The sequence below is a fragment of the Girardinichthys multiradiatus genome, chromosome 10 (genome assembly GCF_021462225.1).
Source record: "Girardinichthys multiradiatus isolate DD_20200921_A chromosome 10, DD_fGirMul_XY1, whole genome shotgun sequence".
Lineage (NCBI taxonomy): Eukaryota > Metazoa > Chordata > Actinopteri > Cyprinodontiformes > Goodeidae > Girardinichthys > Girardinichthys multiradiatus.
In genome coordinates, this window is record NC_061803.1 from 33,915,914 (window position 1) to 33,935,471 (window position 19,558).

Consider the following 19,558-nt stretch of genomic DNA (forward strand, 5'->3'; position numbering starts at 1 on the left):
AACTTGTCGCCATCTTATGAGTCCATAGAAGTTCCACGTCGCCATTTTAGCAGTACATTACTCCGTGTGATGGCTAGGTAATACATTAAGAAGAAACTGTCCAGAAGGGTTATTAGATTCCAATCTAGAAAATGTTTCCTTAATTATTTTTAAAAATGTGATCGCTAATTAAACACCATTATAAATCAATTACCCAGAAAGGTTGTTGATTCCCATTCCAGATATGTCCTTAAATATTATTTTACTAAATAAAGATAGCTAAATAAACAACATTGAGGTGGAAAAAGTTATTTATTAAAATAATGTTTTTTCTACACTTTTGATTTTGCACTGTGATTGGTTGTTTGGAAGTATACCAATTATTTTTCTTAGTTTAAGACTAATCTAACTTCATTACCAGGTCCTCAAGATAAACCATGGTTCCCAAACATAGAAAACACTGATCATTTCATTGGTCATGGGTTTTAACCATTTTTATTGATTCCCTTTTTCCTTCATTTGTATATGGTTAATTAAATTCTTTATTCATTAGCATGGTAGTTTAGTTGAGTTGTTCTAGCACATAAAAAATTTGATTGTGTTTAACTTGAGAGTAATTTTGTTAAAATGTGCACATTTATTCCATGTGTGTGCAGAGTGTTGCTGTTTAGTAATGGCAGAGCTTGATTCACCCTTTTATCTATTGTCCTAATACCCCCGCCATATTGGGCTGGTATTCACAGGACACACAACACTTCACAGGACAAACCCTTGACAGACCGAATGGTTATTTAATTAAATATTAAATAATATAATTACAGTAATTGCATTTCCAACATCATCCTGACATGAGGTACATTTCTATGGAAGTTCATTAAAGACTGTAAATGTAATTTAAATTAAAACAGTTGTATTCAAGGAGTGGCTGTTTCTCAGTTGTAGGATTCAGCATCTTGCATTTGGAAAGTTGTGGGGTCCATTCCAGCTTCCCTCTGATGCCCCCTTGGGCAAGGATCTTAACTTCAAGTTGCCTACTGAGCTGCATGTGAACACTCTAAGTGAGGCTGACTAAATGAGACTAGCAGTGTAAAAGCAATCTGGGTGGTCAGTACATCTGGTAAAGCCCCTGTAGGTACAGTCCATTTCAAGCAGGATAATATGTAAAACCTGTAGGTCACTGTGGTCCATGGACCGGACCAAGACCGTGTTACAGCTGATAAAGTGCGTTCAAATTTCCTAAACAGACACTTGCATTTTGGTTAAATCATTATTCATAATGACCAGTACCAAAAGATTTCAGTCAATGTCAACTTTATTTAAATTGTGTTTTAAACAGACTTGCATGAATGTGCTGCACAGCAATAATGAGCCAGAACAAAGAACAATAAATTAACACTTCATACAACCATAAAACCAAAAAATAAGAAACGTATTTGTAGCAACTGGAGTTGTTGCCTGTCTCAGTGTGCTGCTCTTACAAGGTTGAACTCTTCTTAGAAATCGACCATTATTTATGAAATCAAATCACAGTAAACGTCAACGTGCTGGGACTCAAACCCACGACAGTCTGTGTCGAGTACTAAGGCCTCCGTACATTGGTCACACACTTTACCCCTGTGCTGCCTGGTAAGTACTTTTAATAATGATTCTTTATATTTAATCTACTTTTGCGAACATCACAATGAAAAGGCCTCTCCTTCTGTGGAGTTTAAAATGTTGCTTCATCTGAATGTCAAAAAAAGTTAACTGCAATTAATAAAACTTTCAAAAAGTGAAGTGTGAACATCCATGTGTTTTTTCAGATATGCTGGTCTTGAAAATCTTTGACTGCAAACACTAAAAACAAACAGTTTCTCTCATGTGTGAACACGCATGTGTCTCTTTAGATCTCCATGCAGTGAAAACGCTTTACTACAAACATGACAAACAAACTGTTTTTCTCCTGAATGGACTTTCATGTGATTTTCAAGAGTTTGCCTTTGACTAAATCTGCTTTTACAGACATCGCAACCAAATCGTCTCTCCTCTGTGTGGAACCTCACATGTCGCTGTAGCTGTGTTTCCTTCACAAAACATTTTCCACAGTCTCTACAGCTAAATTGTGCATTGTGAATATCCAGGTGCCTTCTCAGATATACTAGCTGTGAAAATCCTTTACTACAAACACTACAAATGTAGTGTTTCTCTCCTGTGTGAATAAGCATGTGTCTCTTTAAAAGATGTTGTTGTGAAAAACCTTTCTTGCAAACACTACAAACAAAAGGTCTCTCTGCAGTGTGGATCCACATGTGTTTTTTAAGACTTACTTTTACCTTAAATCTTGCACCACAAACATCACAAGAAAATGTTTTTTCTTCTGAATGGAGCTTCATGTGAACGGTAAGATTTCTCTTTGCATGGAACCTTCTCCCACAATCATCACAGGAAAATGGAGTCTCTCCAGTGTGGACTCTCATATGTGTCTGAAGAGAAAACTTTTCCTTAAATCCTTTACCACAAAGATCACACCTATGCTCTCTCATTCCAGTGTGAATCATCATGTGTAATTTAAGATTCCTCTCATGTTTGAATCTTTTGCCACAAATATTGCAACCAAATGGCTTCTCTCCTGTGTGGACTCCATACTGAGCCGTAACACTGGAAGACAGTTTTGATGTCTTACCTCTTCTCTCAACCATCTTCTTACTTAGGTGGGAAGAACATACTGGATCTGGGTTCTTGTCTGGTTCTAATCCTCCACAGCTCTGTCCATCAGGTTCTCTTTCCATCTGTATAACTGAGCTGCTGGTTGGAGCTTCTGTCTCTCTATTGTTTTCAGTTTTGACTTGATGAAGCTCTGATAACCGAGGTTTTTCCTCATCTTCACTCTTTACAGAAAGCTGCTCTTCCCCCTGACTGATCCACAGCTCCTCATCTTCCTCCTTTACGTGGGGGGGCCCTGGATCCTGCTGGTCCAAACTGGGGCTCCAGTCATGGGGAACCACTTTAATCACCAACATCTGATGGACTGAAAACATCAAAACACACATGTACATCACTGATTGCTTCTGGATGATAAAATAATCATTTACATATGATCTCATTTTCCTTAGCGTTAATAAAGGATTTCTGAATGGAATCGTTTATTAAAAGAGTTAGAATTCACTAAAACAGATGCTAAGAAACCAACTGATGATGTAAAGAAGTGATAAACGACCCTACATGTTGGGCCACGAAACAAGGCAACTTATGAAGCTCCTTGATTTTATTGAGGCATTAAAGTTCAATGGTTTTATTTATTAAATGGATTAATTTCAATCTGAACAGTACATTCTTTTAATTAATGCAGTCAAGTTCAGTTTATATTTCAAATTAGTTTAAAGTTTTCTATCTAAGGAAACCCAGGAGATTGCATCAAGTCAGTGACTTGCAGACTCCTCCCTGTTGGAATTTCATGCTGTACAGTGGCGACACTTTCATAAAGTGGGGTAAAAGTTCAGCACTAAGGGGCTCAGCTGGAGGCTTGTGATTATCCCCACACCCACTTCACATCTCTTATTCAGGGCGTGAGAGACAAAATGTTTGTTACAATCACGACAACTAAACGATGCGGTATGAAGACGCATAATATATTTTACATCTTCGGGCTGTGAAAAGCATCGACTACAAACACGGCTGATTATTGGCTTCTCTCCTGTATGAATACGCACGTGTGTCTTCAAATATAAATGGTCTGATGGTAAATGGAAGGAACTTGTATAGCGCTTTATCAAGTCCCCAGAGACCCAAAGCACTTTACACTACAATCAGTCAGTAAGCCATTCACACACTGACAGTGATGAGTTGCAAAGTAGCCGCAGCTGCCCTGGGGCAGACTGACAGAAGTGAGGCTGCCATACACAGGCGGCACTGAGTCCTCTGACCACCATTAGCAGAAAAGTCGGGTGAAATGTCTTGCCCAAGAACACAACAACTGAGACGGACAGAGTAGGGGTTCGAACCGGCAACCCAGCGGAAACTCCTACCACCTGAGCCACAGCAGATTAATGGCTTCTATCGTATGAACATGCATGTGACTCTTTAAATCTGAAGGTCATGAAAATCCTTTACTACACACACTGCAAATCAGTGATTTTTCTCCAGTGTGAATAAGCATGTGACTCTTTAGATTCTCTGTTTGGGCAAATTCTTTACAACAAACATGACAAATAAATGAGGAGAGGAGACCTGTCATCTACGCCTTCGGGACAGAGGGAGGTCTCTGAATGTAGTTTCGGCCTACGGGACCATCGTTCTGCTGGGGAAGTTCAATGTCCATCTGGGAAAAGACAGTGACACCTGGAGGGGTGTGATTGGGAGGAATGGCCTCCCTGATCTGAACCCAAGCGGTGCTTCATTGGACTTCTGAACACCATGTTCAAGCACAAGGGTGTTCATTAGTGCACTTGGCACCAGGACACCCTACGCAGGAAGACGATGGTCGACTTTGTAGTTGTGTCTTCGGACCTTCGGCTGTATGTCTTGGACACTCAGATGAAGAGAGGGGCTGAGCTGTCCACCGCTCACCACCTGGTAGTGAGTTGGATCCGCTGGAAGAGAAAAAAGCCAGACAGACTTGGCAGGCCAAAGTCTCAGGCTCTGCAGTGGCAAGGCTTCTGAAGTGGATGAGATCTGCCCTGAGTACCTCAAGTCTCTGGATGTTGTGAGGCTGTCTTGGCTGACATGCCTTTACAACACCGAGTAGCGGTTGGGGACAGTACCTCTGGACTGGCAGACCTGGTGGTGATCCTCCTTCACAAGAAGGGGGACTGAAGAATGTGCCCCAACTACAGGGGGATCGCATTCCTCAGCCTCCTTGGTAAAGGCCTGCGCCAGGGTGTTGGAGAGGAAAATCCGGCCGATTGTCCAACCTCAGCTTCAGGAGTAGCAGTGTGGGTTTTGTCCTGACCGTGAAACACTGAACCAGCTCTACACCCACAACAGGGTCCTCAAGGGTTCATGGGAGTTTGCCCAACCGGTTTACATGAGTTTTGTGAACCTAGAGAAGGAGTTCGGGGCTCTCTATTGGGGCCATCAGGTCTCTGTACAAGCGGGGCTGGAGTTTGGTCCGCAATGCCGGCAGTTGGACAGGTTCTTGGTGCATGTTGGACTCTAGCAGGGATGCCCGTTGTCACCGGTCCTGTTCATAATGTTCATGGACAGGATTTCTTGATGCAGCCAAGGGCCAGATGGGGTCTGGTTTGAAGATCAGTGGATTTTGCCTTTTTGTAGTTACCTGGTCCTGCTGACCCCTCTAGCCTCCCAGGCACGTCCCACCAGTAGGAGACCCAGAGGATGGCCCAGGACACGCTGGAGAGACTGGAAGTCACTCGGTTGGCCTGGGAATGCCTTGGGCTTTCCCCAAAGGAGCTGGATGAGGTGTCTGGGGGTCTCTACTTAGTCTGCTGCCACCGAGACTAGGTTTCGGTGGCAGCAGCCCAACAGATTTACTTTCACAAGTGGAGTGTTACAGCTAAAGCTTTAAAGCTCTGCTTGATATTTATAAACAAATTTCATTAGAACCTGCATTGGGGTTATTTCAATTGTTAAGGACACGGACACAGAAACAAAAAGGAAAAAATAATAAGTATGAAAGAGAGAGAGGTGGGGCAAAAAGGAAAAGGGGAGAGAAGGAGAAAAGAATAAAGCAAAGAAAGAAGGATGAAGAGAATACAAGAAAACATCCTGCTTGCTTCTACACATGTCCAACATGCACCGGGAACAGGTCCGACTTAGTGCCGGCAATGCGGACCAAACTCCTGCTCCGCTCGTACAGGGACCAGATGGCCCCTAATAAAGGGCCCCCGATTCCATACTCCTGGAGCACCCCCCACAGGGCATCACGAGGGACACAGTCGAATGCCTTCTCCAGGTCCACAAAACACATGTGAACCAGTTGGGCAAACTCCCATGAACCCTCGAGCACCCTGTAGAGGCTATAGAGCTGGTCCAGTGTTCCACGGCCGGGACGAAAACCACACTGCTCCTCCTGAAGCCGAGGTTCGACTATCGGTCGGACTCTCCTCTCCAATACCTTGGTGTAGGCCTTACCAGAGAGGCTGAGGAGTGTGATCCCCCTGTAGTTGAAACACACCCTCCGGTCATCCTTCTTATGAACCACCACCCCAGTCTGCCAGTCCAGAGGCACTGTCCCCGACCGCCACGCAATGTTGAAGAGGCGTGTCAACCATGACAGCCCTACAACATCCAGAGACTTGAGGTACTCAGGGCAGATCTCATCCACCCCCGAAGCCTTGCCACTGCGGAGCTTTTCAACCACCTCGGTGACTTCAGCCTGGGTGATGAAAGAGTCCAACCCCGAGTCCCCAGCCTCTGTTTCCACCACGGAATGCGTGATGGCAGGACTGAGGAGATCCTCGAAGTACTCCTTCCACCGCCCGATAATGTCCTCAGTCGAGGTCAGCAGTCTCCCAACCCCACTATAAACAGTGTTGGCGAAGCACTGCTTCCCCCTCCTGAGGCGCCGGACGGTTTGCCAGAATCGCTTCGAGGCCAACCGGTAGTCCTTCTCCATGGCCTCTCCGAACTCCTCCCAGGCCCGAGTTTTTGCCTCTGCCACAGCCCAGGCCGCAGCACGCTTGGCCCCATGGTACCCGTCAGCCGCCTCAGGAGTCCCACAAGCCAACCACAGCCGATAGGACTCCTTCTTCAGCTTGACAGCATTCCTTACTGCCGGTGTCCACCACCGGGTTCTGGGATTGCCGCCGCGACACGCACCGCAGACCTTACGGCCGCAGCTACGGGCAGCAGCATCGACAATAGATGTGGAGAACATGGTCCACTCGGACTCTATGTCTCCAACATCCCCCGGGATCTGGTCGAAGCTCTCCCGGAGGTGGGAGTTAAATACATCCCTGGCCGAGGGCTCCGCCAGGTGTTCCCAGCAGACCCTCACTATGCGCTTGGGCCTGCCAAGTCTGTCCGGCGTTCTCCTCCTCCAGCGGATCCAACTCACCACCAGGTGGTGATCAGTGGACAGCTCAGCCCCTCTCTTCACCTGAGTGTCCAAAACATGCGGCCGAAGGTCTGATGATACAACATCAAAGTCAATCATCAAACTCCTGCCTAGGGTGTCCTGGTGCCAAGTGCACTGATGGACACCCTTATGTTTGAACATGGTGTTCGTAATGGACAATCCATGACTAGCACAGAAGTCCAATAACAAAACACCACTCGGATTCAGATCGGGGAGGCCATTCCTCCCAATCACGCCTGTCCAAGTGTCACTGTCGTTCCCCACGTGGGCGTTGAAGTCCCCCAGCAGAATAATGGAGTCCCCGGGAGGGGCACTATCCAGCACCCCCGACAGGGAAGCCAAGAAGGCCGGGTACTCTGCACTACCACTTGGCCCGTAGGCTGAAATGATAGTCAGAGACCTCTCCCCAACCCGAAGGCGGAGGGATACGACTCTCTCATCCACTGGGGTAAACCCAAACACGAGACGGCTGAGCTGGGGGGCAACAAGCAAACCCACACCAGCCCGCCGCCTCTCCACGTGGGCCACTCCAGAGTAGAAGAGAGTCCAACCCCTCTCAAGGAGATGGGTTCCAGAGCCCACGCTGTGCGTGGAGGCGAGCCCGACTGTTTCTAGTCGATATCTCTCGACCTCCCGCACAAGCTCAGGCTCCTTCCACCCCAGCGAGGTGACATTCCACGTCCCTAGAGCCAGCCTAAGCATCCGGGGATCGGGCCGCTGAGGTCTCCACCTTCGTCCGCCACCCAATCCTCTTTGCACCGGTCCCGGCCTCGCGTCTCTCGTTCTGGCTTGGCCCGGCCGGGTCCCGCGAGGAGCAACCCGGTTTTTCATAGATTAAAGCTTGTGTTACTGATTAAACTGTTTTTCATAGATTAAATAGTTTAATCAGTAACACAAGCTGGTAAATTCAACCCTGACATGCATGTGATTAATATAGACGGAGAAACATGATTTAGGTTCTCAAAGTTGCCTTTGAATACAAATGCGAAACTTCAAGTCACATAAAGCAGAATTAAAAATGGCAGCCTAAGTAAGTGCAAAACCCTTTACAAAAAAAATAACTAAACCTTTATCAAATTCTATTTCATAAATAACAAAAACAGTGTTGGATGAGAGTACAGCCAGGAATGGGCGATATGACCTTAAAATAACATCTCCCACTCCAGTGCATCGCTTTTACCACATCATATGGAAGAATCAGAAATGAGAGCCTGACAGCCCAAAGCCAAACTATCAAAAATCCTCTCCACAACTAAACACCACAAACTGGATTAGAGCCAAGGGCCGGCCCTGGTCTTATCCAACCAAGAATTTGGACACAACTTACATCTTGGTAATTGAAGGACCAACTAGCCCTTAAAGCTTCTTAATCTGAGGCTCAACAATCGGTCTCTGCTTCCTTTCCAACACCTTCAAGTAAACTTTCCCAGGGAGGCAGAAGTCAGTGATACTCTTAAAAATTTGAATCGCCATCCTAATTTCCCATTACAAAGATGTTGTCCAGGCCTGTCTTGAGATACTACAGAGAAGTAGTATCTCACTCCTCCATGGAGGACATGGTGCCCAGATAGAGATCATCCCATCGTTAGACAACTTCTCAGTCTGGGTTTGCAGTTTCCACCTCAAAACTAAAGATAGGTGGGATGGGCAAGTCTTTTTAATCACTGGCCAACCAAAAGTCCATCTGCATAGCCTCTCCACATATTTTCAACAGCATCATTTTAAATGTGGTGTAAGACGGTTACATCAAAGTTTAAATTTACATCTGGACAAATTTAGTGAACTTTGGTCTCATATTGGTGCTCACCTCATGTATTATAGTATAATACTGTATCAACTGTGGTCTTTTAGTTTTTTGCACTTAGCTGTTATTCCTTTTTCTCTGATCTGTCTAACAATCTAGTCTCCTGTTTTTGATACTAACCAGCCAGGATTAAGTTCATTATTGTTCTGAAATTAGATTATGGGAGAAGCCCTGTAACAAGGTGCTGACCTGCCCAGGCTGTCCTCTGCTGCATCGACTGCAGGGATATTAAAAGACGTATATTGCTTTTATGACTTCCATGCTCCAATCCGCTCAAATAAATGTGTTACTTACTGAGATCTTTGCTGTCTTGTTTCTGCTCCGGTTCTGATGTGGATGCTGCAGGAATGGGGGGCTCCACACGGAGCCCTCTGGGGATGTCAGCTTTGACCTTCATCATTTTAGACACCCTTGATCCCCCTGGGATTCTCCTTTTTCACAATCCTTGTTTGCAACCTACATATGTTTTTTAGTAGGTCACGGTTTCAGCCATGTAACCGACAGCTTCTGGTTATCTGCTTCCTTTAATTGTAAATCAGACACAAATCAGAATCTGATCAGATAAATTGTATTAACAGACAATGTAAACTGTAGCAGAGATGAAGCGATGCTGCAGAGTGGAGAGTCTGATACCTTGGTCAGAAGTTCTGGTTCCACTCTGTAACTGTCCCTAGTATTGGTCCTCAGCTGAGCAACAAGGCTTAGGGGAGGTGTCCACAGACGACTTGTGCTTCCCCGTACTGTCTCACAAACTCAGCGTGGACGTGTCTTTTAGCACAGCTGTTCAAAGCAAACATGTAGAAGCGGTTTCCTCACGGCGAGTGTTGAGTGGAGAGTCTTAGACTTCAATTATACTCGTTTTTCACAAACTTTAAGAGATTTTTCTATCGGGATTTAGCAAGCCAAGCTAATGTTTCCACATCCGGTTACTTCCTCTTTACAGACCAATAGATGACACGTAAAGCTCTGATTCGACAAACTACTTCCTACTCCAAGCGTCAGCTTTTCAAAAGTTAATCGTGTGTCTTTTAGTTTTTCGCACTCCACTGTTTTTAATCTTTCAAAACATTACTCGTTTTCAGGTCATATATAAGTTTAGATATAAACTAAACAGGTTATATATAAGCATTTTATGGGACCACTAATAACGTTTCTGCATAATTCACATCAATCCATACCTCTTCTTGTGGGGTTGCAGAGGGCTGGTGCCTATAGTACTCGATAAAACTTTTACTACAACATATTTCTGCTCTAGGTTAAAGAAAAAAAAAACTGTATTTCTCTAATAGCAGTGAGTGGAAGAAGGTAACAATATCTGGTAACCACTTTCCACTCTGCACCATTTTCTGAAAGCATCTAAAATGCTTTCTGATTGAGAAACAATATAATTTTAGTTTGTGTCAAAGGGAAATATTTAGGAACTATGTTCCAATGAACATCTTAACTGGCTCTTCTCCAGAGCTGACTTCATGAAATAGCCCGTTGTGGTGCCATTATTAAAGTAACCAATTTTAACAATGAGCTACAAAGCCCACTTTAACAGCTTTAACAGCTACTTAAATGATACAAAATCCGTGACCGTTGTTGGGCCCCAAGCCATGAATTAAAAACATGGATGAAACATGGACTGAAATGTACACAAAGGTTGGTAGGAGCCACTGTGCACCTTTAAATTACACTAACTTCTAGCTTATCCCAGGAAGGAGGAGTCACAGCTGGAATCCTTTTGACATCCATTGGGCTCTGGAACAAAAACACTTTGTTCCATGATGTCTTTGACTTCAATGCGACTCTTAATAGACGGCTGGACAGCTGAAGCAACAAGCGTGAATGTCTCCTTGCGGGCAAGGCACTAACTCTTCAAACTTGGATTCAGAGAGGCCATGATATGACGGTATGATACCCGCCAATCAAAAGCAACCACAAAGTTAAGTATGATCTGTTGCTCAAATAATCCAGCGTTCATACAAAAGGGGTAATTAAGACAAGCGTAGCTTAAACTTTTTTCTCTGAGGGCCTACAGAGAGTTCCCAGCAGAGACCCTGTGTCTAACAATGTCAAGTAAAGCAGTCTTCCCCACGACCTGGAGAAAAAGTTATCGGAATCGCAGTCCTGCACTCTGATGCAGTCGAACCCCACTGCTACTTTGTTCGTGTCCACCACATGCCTGAGTCGGACAAACTTCACTTCTCAGACCAGCCCCCTTTTGACCTCCTTCAGAATGGTTCACTTAAGAGGTGGTGTTTGGGCAGAGAAAATTTGTTTAAGATGAAATAACTAAGTACTGTTGGGGTAAGTTAAAAATTAAGCTATTTAATGCTAGCAGGCTGTCTGTTCAGCTAATGTGAACAGACCTTTCAGCCTTGAGGCTAGTTATTTGTTCTGTGTTGTTTTAAGGTTAAGACAAACTTTATTTAAAGGATGAATTCTAAACACAGATCGGCCATAACGGAACGTCAACACTCATATGCATTTTAATCCTTGTATTAATGGTATTTTAAGGTACATGTTTGACTTTAAAAAAAGTGGTAAACAAGTGATAATCTTTCCATTTTTATCTACCACTGCTAACAGCTAATGCTAGCACCATTGAAGTAAAATGTTTACACACAACTTGTCGCCATCTTATGAGTCCATAGAAGTTCCTCGTCGCCATTTTAGCAGTACATTACTCCGTGTGATGGCTAGGTAATACATTAAGAATAAACTGTCCAATCTAGAAAATGTTTCCTTAATTATTTTTAAAAATATGATCGCTAATTAAACACCATTATAAATCACTTACCCAGAAAGGTTGTTGATTCCCACTCCAGATATGTCCTTAAATATTATTTTACTAAATAAAGATAGCTAAATAAACAACATTGACAATTATTTATCCAGGTGGTTTGTTTTACTGGCGACCTGTCCAGGGTGTACCCTGCCTCTCGCCCATAGACTGCTGGAGATAGGCATCAGCCTCCCTGCAACCCACTATGGAATAATACTCTTTTGATTTTGCACTGTGATTGGTTGTTTTTTAGGTTGTTTTGAGCTATACCATTTATTAAGTTTAAGACTAATCTAACTTCATTACCAGGTCCTCAAGATAAACCATGGTTCCCAAACATAGAAAACACTGATCATTTCATTGGTCATGGTTTTTAACCATTTTTATTGATTACCCTGTTCCTTCATTTGTATATGGTTCATTAAATTCTTTATTCATTAGCATGGTAGTTTAGTTGAATTGTTCTAGCACAGTAAAAAATTTGATTGTGTTTAATTTGGGAGTTATTTTTGTTGAGACTAGCAGTGTAAAAGCAATCTGGGTGGTCAGTACATCTGGTAAAGCCCCTGTAGGTACAGTCCATTTCAAGCAGGATAATATGTAAAACCTGTAGGTCACTGTGGTCCATGGACCGGACCAAGACCGTGTTACAGCTGATAAAGTGCGTTCAAATTTCCTAAACAGACACTTGCATTTTGGTTAAATCATTATTCATAATGACCAGTACCAAAAGATTTCAGTCAATGTCAACTTTATTTAAATTGTGTTTTAAACAGACTTGCATGAATGTGCTGCACAGCAATAATGAGCCAGAACAAAGAACAATAAATTAACACTTCATACAACCATAAAACCAAAAAATAAGAAGAGAAGAATAATTTGTAGCAACTGGAGTTGCTGCCTGTCTCAGTGTGCTGCTCTTACAAGGTTGAACTCTTCTTAGAAATCGACCATTATTTATGAAATCAAATCACAGTAAACAATAAACGTCAACGGGCTGGGACTCAAACCCACGACAGTCTGTGTCGAGTACTAAGGCCTCCGTACATTGGTCACACACTTTACCCCTGTGCTGCCTGGTAAGTACTTTTAATGATGATTCTTTATATTTAATCTACTTTTGCGAACATCACAATGAAAAGGCCTCTCCTTCTGTGGAGTTTAAAATGTTGCTTCATCTGAATGTCAAAAAAAGTTAACTGCAATTAATAAAACTTTCAAAAAGTGAAGTGTGAACATCCATGTGTTTTTTCAGATATGCTGGTCTTGAAAATCTTTGACTGCAAACACTACAAACAAATGGTTTCTCTCCTGTGTGAACACGCATGTGTCTCTTTAGATCTCCATGGAGTGAAAACGCTTTACTACAAACATGACAAACAAACTGTTTTTCTCCTGAATGGACTTTCATGTGATTTTCCAGATGTTGCCTTTGACTAAATCTGCTTTTACAGATATCACAACCAAATGGTCTCTCCTCTGTGTGGAACCTCACATGTTGCTGTAGCTGTGTTTCCTTCACAAAACTTTTTCCACAGTCTCTACAGCTAAATTGTGCATTGTGAATATCCAGGTGCCTTCTCAAATCTACCTGATGTGAAAATCCTTTATTACAAAAACTACAAAAAAATGGCTTCTCTCCTGTGTGAACACGCATGTGACTCGTTAGATCCCCTTGCTGTGAAAATCCTTTACTACAAACACTACAAAAAAACGGCTTCTCTCCTGTGTGAACACGCAGGTGAATCTTTAGATCACCTTGTCGTAAAAAGCCTTTACTACAAACACTACAAATGTAGTGTTTCTCTCCTGTGTGAATAAGCATGTGTCTCTTTAAAAGATGTTGTTGTGAAAAACCTTTCTTGCAAACACTACAAACAAAAGGTCTCTCTGCAGTGTGGATCCACATGTGTTTTTTAAGACTTACTTTTACCTTAAATCTTGCACCACAAACATCACAAGAAAATGTTTTTTCTTCTGAATGGAGCTTCATGTGAACGGTAAGATTTCTCTTTGCATGGAACCTTCTCCCACAATCATCACAGGAAAATGGAGTCTCTCCAGTGTGGACTCTCATATGTGTCTGAAGAGAAAACTTTTCCTTAAATCCTTTACCACAAAGATCACACCTATGCTCTCTCATTCCAGTGTGAATCATCATGTGTAATTTAAGATTCCTCTCATGTTTGAATCTTTTGCCACAAATATTGCAACCAAATGGCTTCTCTCCTGTGTGGACTCCATACTGAGCCGTAACACTGGAAAACAGTTTTGATGTCTTACCTCTTCTCTCAACCATCTTCTTACTTAGGTGGGAAGAACATACTGGATCTGGGTTCTTGTCTGGTTCTAATCCTCCACAGCTCTGTCCATCAGGTTCTCTTTCCATCTGTATAACTGAGCTGCTGGTTGGAGCTTCTGTCTCTCTATTGTTTTCAGTTTTGACTTGATGACGCTCTGATAACCGAGGTTTTTCCTCATCTTCATTCTTCACAGAAGGCTGCTTTTCCTCCTGACTGATCCACAGCTCCTCATCTTCCTCCTTTACGTGGGGGGGCCCTGGATCCTGCTGGTCCAAACTGGGTCTCCAGTCATGGGGAACCACTTTAATCACCAACATCTGATGGACTGAAAACATCAAAACACACATGTACATCACTGATTGCTTCTGGATGATAAAATAATCATTTACATATGATCTCATTTTCCTTAGCGTTAATAAAGGATTTCTGAATGGAATCGTTTATTAAAAGAGTTAGAATTCACTAAAACAGATGCTAAGAAACCAACTGATGATGTAAAGAAGTGATAAACGACCCTACATGTTGGGCCACGAAACAAGGCAACTTATAAAGCTCCTTGATTTTATTGAGGGATTGAAGTTCAATGGTTTTATTTATAAAATGGATTCATTTCAATCTGAACAGTACATTCTTTTAATTAATGCAGTCAAGTTCAGTTTATATTTCAAATTAGTTTAAAGTTTTCTATCTAAGGAAACCCAGGAGATTGCATCAAGTCAGTGACTTGCAGACTCCTCCCTGTTGGAATTTCCTGCTGTACAGTGGCGACACTTTCATAAAGTGGGGTAAAAGTCCAGCACTAAGGGGCTCAGCTGGAGGCTTGTGATTATCCCCACACCCACTTCACATCTCTTATTCAGGGCGTGAGAGACAAAATGTTTGTTACAATCACGACAACTAAACGATGCGGTATGAAGACGCATAATATATTTTACATCTTCGGGCTGTGAAAAGCATCGACTACAAACACGGCTGATTATTGGCTTCTCTCCTGTATGAATACGCACGTGTGTCTTCAAATATAAATGGTCTGATGGTAAATGGAAGGAACTTGTATAGCGCTTTATCAAGTCCCCAGAGACCCAAAGCACTTTACACTACAATCAGTCAGTAAGCCATTCACACACTGACAGTGATGAGTTGCAAAGTAGCCGCAGCTGCCCTGGGGCAGACTGACAGAAGTGAGGCTGCCATACACAGGCGGCACTGAGTCCTCTGACCACCATTAGCAGAAAAGTCGGGTGAAATGTCTTGCCCAAGAACACAACAACTGAGACGGACAGAGCAGGGGTTCGAACCGGCAACCCAGCGGAAACTCCTACCACCTGAGCCACAGCAGAGTAATGGCTTCTATCGTATGAACATGCATGTGACTCTTTAAATCTGAAGGTGCCCAGAAGGGCATATAAGTTTTTGACAGTATACCAGCCAGCCTAGTACTGTACTGAAGTGTTGATCCTTGGATGCTTGTTCTGACGTGCTAGCGGGCTAATCGTTAGACCTGTTGTTTTCCCACCTAATGCGTGTAAAAAGTAAATCCCAAAGATCCTTTTGGATTGCAGGTTCGCAATTTATTCATCCCAATGGGTAATCAGTGTACAAATCCAGTAACTCCAAAATACACGACAACAGCGGTCAAAAGCTTGTATGCCCTTCCGGGTTCAACACCTGCCTACTACCAGTTAACTCTTGGCTCATATACTTGAGCCTACAGTGCCATCTAGTGAACAACAGAAAATATAACACATACTAGGCTCCTATGCATCCCACCTATCTTTAGTTTTGAGGTGGAAACTGCAAACCCAGACTGAGAAGTTGTCTAACGATGGGATGATCTCTATCTGGGCACCATGTCCTCAATGGAGGAGTGAGATACTACTTCTCTGTAGTATCTCAAGACAGGCCTGGACAACATCTTTGTAATGGGAAATTGGGATGGCGATTCTATCACTCGCTTCTGCCTCCCTGGGAAAGTTTACTTTAAGGTGTTGGAAAGGAAGCAGAGACCAATTGTTAAGCCTCAGATGAAGAAGCTTTAAAGGCTAGTCGGTCCTTCTATTACCAAGATGTAAGTTATGTCCGAATTCTTAGTTGGATAAGACCAGGGCTGACCCTTGGCTCTAATCTAGTTTGTGGTGTTTAGTTGTGGAGATGATTTTTTGGTTTTGGACCGTTAGGCTCTCATATGTGATTCTTCTTTCATTTCTGTGGTAAAGGCGATGCACTGGAGTGGGAGATGTTATTTTAAAAGGGGACATATCATGCAAATTCCACTTTTTTAGCAAATTTTTTATGTATTGGGAGTCTCTGAAAGTCTTAAAATTTGAATTTAGTCACTCCTACGGCACCCGGGAACTGACAAATATATATATGGCATTCTCATGAAATACTAATTCTTCCCACAAAATACTAATTTGTGCCCACAATGTACTGATTCGTTCCCATGAAGTAGGCATCAAGTGACCTGTGTTGCAGGAGATGTGTAACCCATAAGTGATGGAGCTCAGTGTACGGTGGGTGTGTAAATGTGTATCTGTGCATACGTGCCGTTGTGCTGTGCACTGTCAGACTGGGACCATGAAGAAGAGTGTAGAGAGAAGAAGAGAGTGCGTGCGGTTTTGTGTGTTGACAGTATGCACGGCGGTGATTGGGGAGGAAGTTCAGCTGGCCACGGTACATTTAACGTGCAATCACTGTGCAGTACAGTTATGAAAAACTGCGTTGCTTCAGCAATCCGGACCCTTCATTCTTATAGAAGTCTCAACACCCGTGACACGCAAGTACAGGGAGCTAACCCCGAAGTAAGCAACCATTTCGGCCCTGGAGGAAGCATCTCCCCCGTGTTTCCCACCCACGGTCAGTACAGTACAGTACTGGGCTGGCTGGTATAGGATGGGCAAGGTCTTTTTATTCAATGGCCAACCAAAAGTCCATCTTCATAGCGTCTCCAGATTTTTTCCATAGCAGCATTTTAAATGTGGTGTAAGACGGTTACATCAAAGTTTTAATTTGCATCTGGACAAATTTACATCAGATACCTTTGCAAGTCTGCACCACTTACATCTGTAAAATCTGGACTGGATTATCCTATTTTAGATACAGATTATCTAATTCACAGTTTATACGTGAGTTTTGTTCTTACATGGTAAAAAGATTAACAGTTAACATTCTAGACAAGAAAAACTGTGAAATAATCTTTTCTATTTCTAAGAGTGAATTTCTGTTTTTTCTGTCAGCGACACAAAACCAAAATGATCAATGAGCTGGACAAAAGCGCAAGTATTCATGTGTCCAACCAGAGATGAGGAATGTTATCTAAATATAAATTAATGTATAAAACCCTTAATTTTGCAGATATTTACCTATCAGATAACTGAATAGCATAACAAGTTTGGAAACTCAAAACATTTCTATACCCAGGTTTCTTTCTCTTCATGCTTATCTATACTTTAAAATCATATGTAATGGAATGTAAATTCGAAGTTTATTGAATCAGTTGGAATCCATTTAAATTGTGCCAATTATTCATTATTGTGTTTATCTGTATGACTTGACATAATTTGTGGGTGTGGTTTTTGTGCCTCTCGATGTTATAGCCAGGAGGGGTGGACCTATAAAAGCTGGCAATGATTGGTTTTGTGAATTAATGTCAGCTTTATTTTATGATCTGTGATGCGTGTCTTATGACATAAGGTTTTTATGAATCGCATCCCCCTGGTGAAAGCAGCAAGGTATGTTTTTTTTGTTGTATTTCATTTGTATTATAAAGCCTGTGTTTGTTTTTGTAAGTGATGTGTTTTATTTGTGTTTTTAGCTTTCATGGTGATCCAGTTGATTACTGATGACAGAAAAAATAATAATTAAAATTCGTCAAAGCAACGCTAAACTGGCTGTAACATTGTAAAATTAAATTCCAATCTTTTCCAGACACTTTAAGGAACCCTCACATAAAACTAAGCAACCTGTACTGTTACTTCTAATAAATTGTAGCATTTAATAGGCTGCTGTTCTAATCACTGGGCAGTGAACATTGGTCTCATATTGGTGCTCACCTCATGTATTATAGTATAATACTGTATCAACTGTGGTCTTTTAGTTTTTTGCACTTAGCTGTTATTCCTTTTTCTCTGATCTGTCTAACAATCTAGTCTCCTGTTTTTGATACTAACCAGCCAGGATTAAGTTCATTATTGTTCTGAAATTAGATTATGGGAGAAGCCCTGTAACAAGGTGCTGACCTGCCCAGGCTGTCCTCTGCTGCATCGACTGCAGGGATATTAAAAGACGTATATTGCTTTTATGACTTCCATGCTCCAATCCGCTCAAATAAATGTGTTACTTACTGAGATCTTTGCTGTCTTGTTTCTGCTCCGGTTCTGATGTGGATGCTGCAGGAATGGGGGGCTCCACACGGAGCCCTCTGGGGATGTCAGCTTTGACCTTCATCATTTTAGACACCCTTGATCCCCCTGGGATTCTCCTTTTTCACAATCCTTGTTTGCAACCTACATATGTTTTTTAGTAGGTCACGGTTTCAGCCATGTAACCGACAGCTTCTTGTTATCTGCTTCCTTTAATTGTAAATCAGACACAAATCAGAATCTGATCAGATAAATTGTATTAACAGACAATGTAAACTGTAGCAGAGATGAAGCGATGCTGCAGAGTGGAGAGTCTGATACCTTGGTCAGAAGTTCTGGTTCCACTCTGTAACTGTCCCTAGTATTAATTGTAAATCAGACACAAATCAGAATCTGATCAGATAAATTGTATTAACAGACAATGTAAACTGTAGCAGAGATGAAGCGATGCTGCAGAGTGGAGAGTCTGATACCTTGGTCAGAAGTTCTGGTTCCACTCTGTAACTGTCCCTAGTATTGGTCCTCAGCTGAGCAACAAGGCTTAGGGGAGGTGTCCACAGACGACTTGTGCTTCCCCGTACTGTCTCACAAACTCAGCGTGGACGTGTCTTTTAGCACAGCTGTTCAAAGCAAACATGTAGAAGCGGTTTCCTCACGGCGAGTGTTGAGTGGAGAGTCTTAGACTTCAATTATACTCGTTTTTCACAAACTTTAAGAGATTTTTCTATCGGGATTTAGCAAGCCAAGCTAATGTTTCCACATCCGGTTACTTCCTCTTTACAGACCAATAGATGACACGTAAAGCTCTGATTCGACAAACTACTTCCTACTCCAAGCGTCAGCTTTTCAAAAGTTAATCGTGTGTCTTTTAGTTTTTCGCACTCCACTGTTTTTAATCTTTCAAAACATTACTCGTTTTCAGGTCATATATAAGTTTAGATATAAACTAAACAGGTTATATATAAGCATTTTATGGGACCACTAATAACGTTTATGCATAATATCCACTTATCCTTGTAGGGCAAAAAATCATGTACAGTAGTTGAATTAGTAAACTTGAAGAGCTACTCAAATGTTACAAAATCTACATTTCCAAGAAAGTATATTAATGTCATGTTAATTGAAACCAGATGTATTCAAGGAGTGGCTGTTTCTCAGTTGTAGGATTCAGCATCTTGCATTTGGAAAGTTGTGGGGTCCATTCCAGCTTCCCTCTGATGCCCCCTTGGGCAAGGATCTTAACGTCAAGTTGCCTACTGAGCTGCATGTGAACACTCTAAGTGAGGCTGACTAAATGAGACTAGCAGTGTAAAAGCAATCTGGGTG

At 42.4% G+C, this 19,558-nt stretch overlaps 1 protein-coding gene and 1 long non-coding RNA gene across 3 annotated transcripts; both read right to left on the reverse strand.

The window, feature by feature from the left end:
• Nucleotides 1-1,273: 1,273 nt before the first annotated feature.
• On the reverse strand, nucleotides 1,274-14,053 carry LOC124874640 (gastrula zinc finger protein XlCGF8.2DB-like). 2 transcript variants are annotated; one of them, XM_047376075.1, is made up of 3 exons: nucleotides 9,432-9,756; nucleotides 9,093-9,320; nucleotides 1,274-2,986 (listed from the first exon to the last, which is right to left on the reverse strand). In XM_047376075.1, exons 2-3 carry the CDS (start codon nucleotides 9,196-9,198, stop codon nucleotides 1,836-1,838), a joined length of 1,257 nt encoding a protein of 418 aa, XP_047232031.1. In that variant the 5' UTR covers nucleotides 9,199-9,320; nucleotides 9,432-9,756; the 3' UTR covers nucleotides 1,274-1,835. The 2 variants fall into 2 exon arrangements, with proteins under 2 accessions (XP_047232031.1, XP_047232032.1); XM_047376076.1 differs by lacking the exons at nucleotides 9,093-9,320; nucleotides 9,432-9,756 and adding an exon at nucleotides 13,342-14,053 and having other exon boundaries at nucleotides 1,274-2,131.
• A 73-nt stretch (nucleotides 14,054-14,126) lies between these two features.
• On the reverse strand, nucleotides 14,127-19,040 carry LOC124875056. Its single transcript, XR_007039946.1, has 3 exons — nucleotides 18,706-19,040; nucleotides 18,215-18,442; nucleotides 14,127-14,196 (listed from the first exon to the last, which is right to left on the reverse strand). It is a non-coding gene; the product is annotated as an uncharacterized LOC124875056 (long non-coding RNA).
• Between the last annotated feature and the right edge of the window lie 518 nt (nucleotides 19,041-19,558).

What these genes read in the sequence shown, in the direction of transcription:
- LOC124874640 (XM_047376075.1), bottom strand. Translation starts at nt 9,198, where the DNA reads ATGATGAAGGTCAAAGCTGACATCCCCAGAGGGCTCCGTGTGGAGCCC. An exon ending in ACAAGACAGCAAAGATCTCA is followed by an intron (nt 2,987 to 9,092) that starts GTAAGTAACACA and finishes TGATGTTTTCAG; the next exon opens with TCCATCAGATGTTGGTGATT.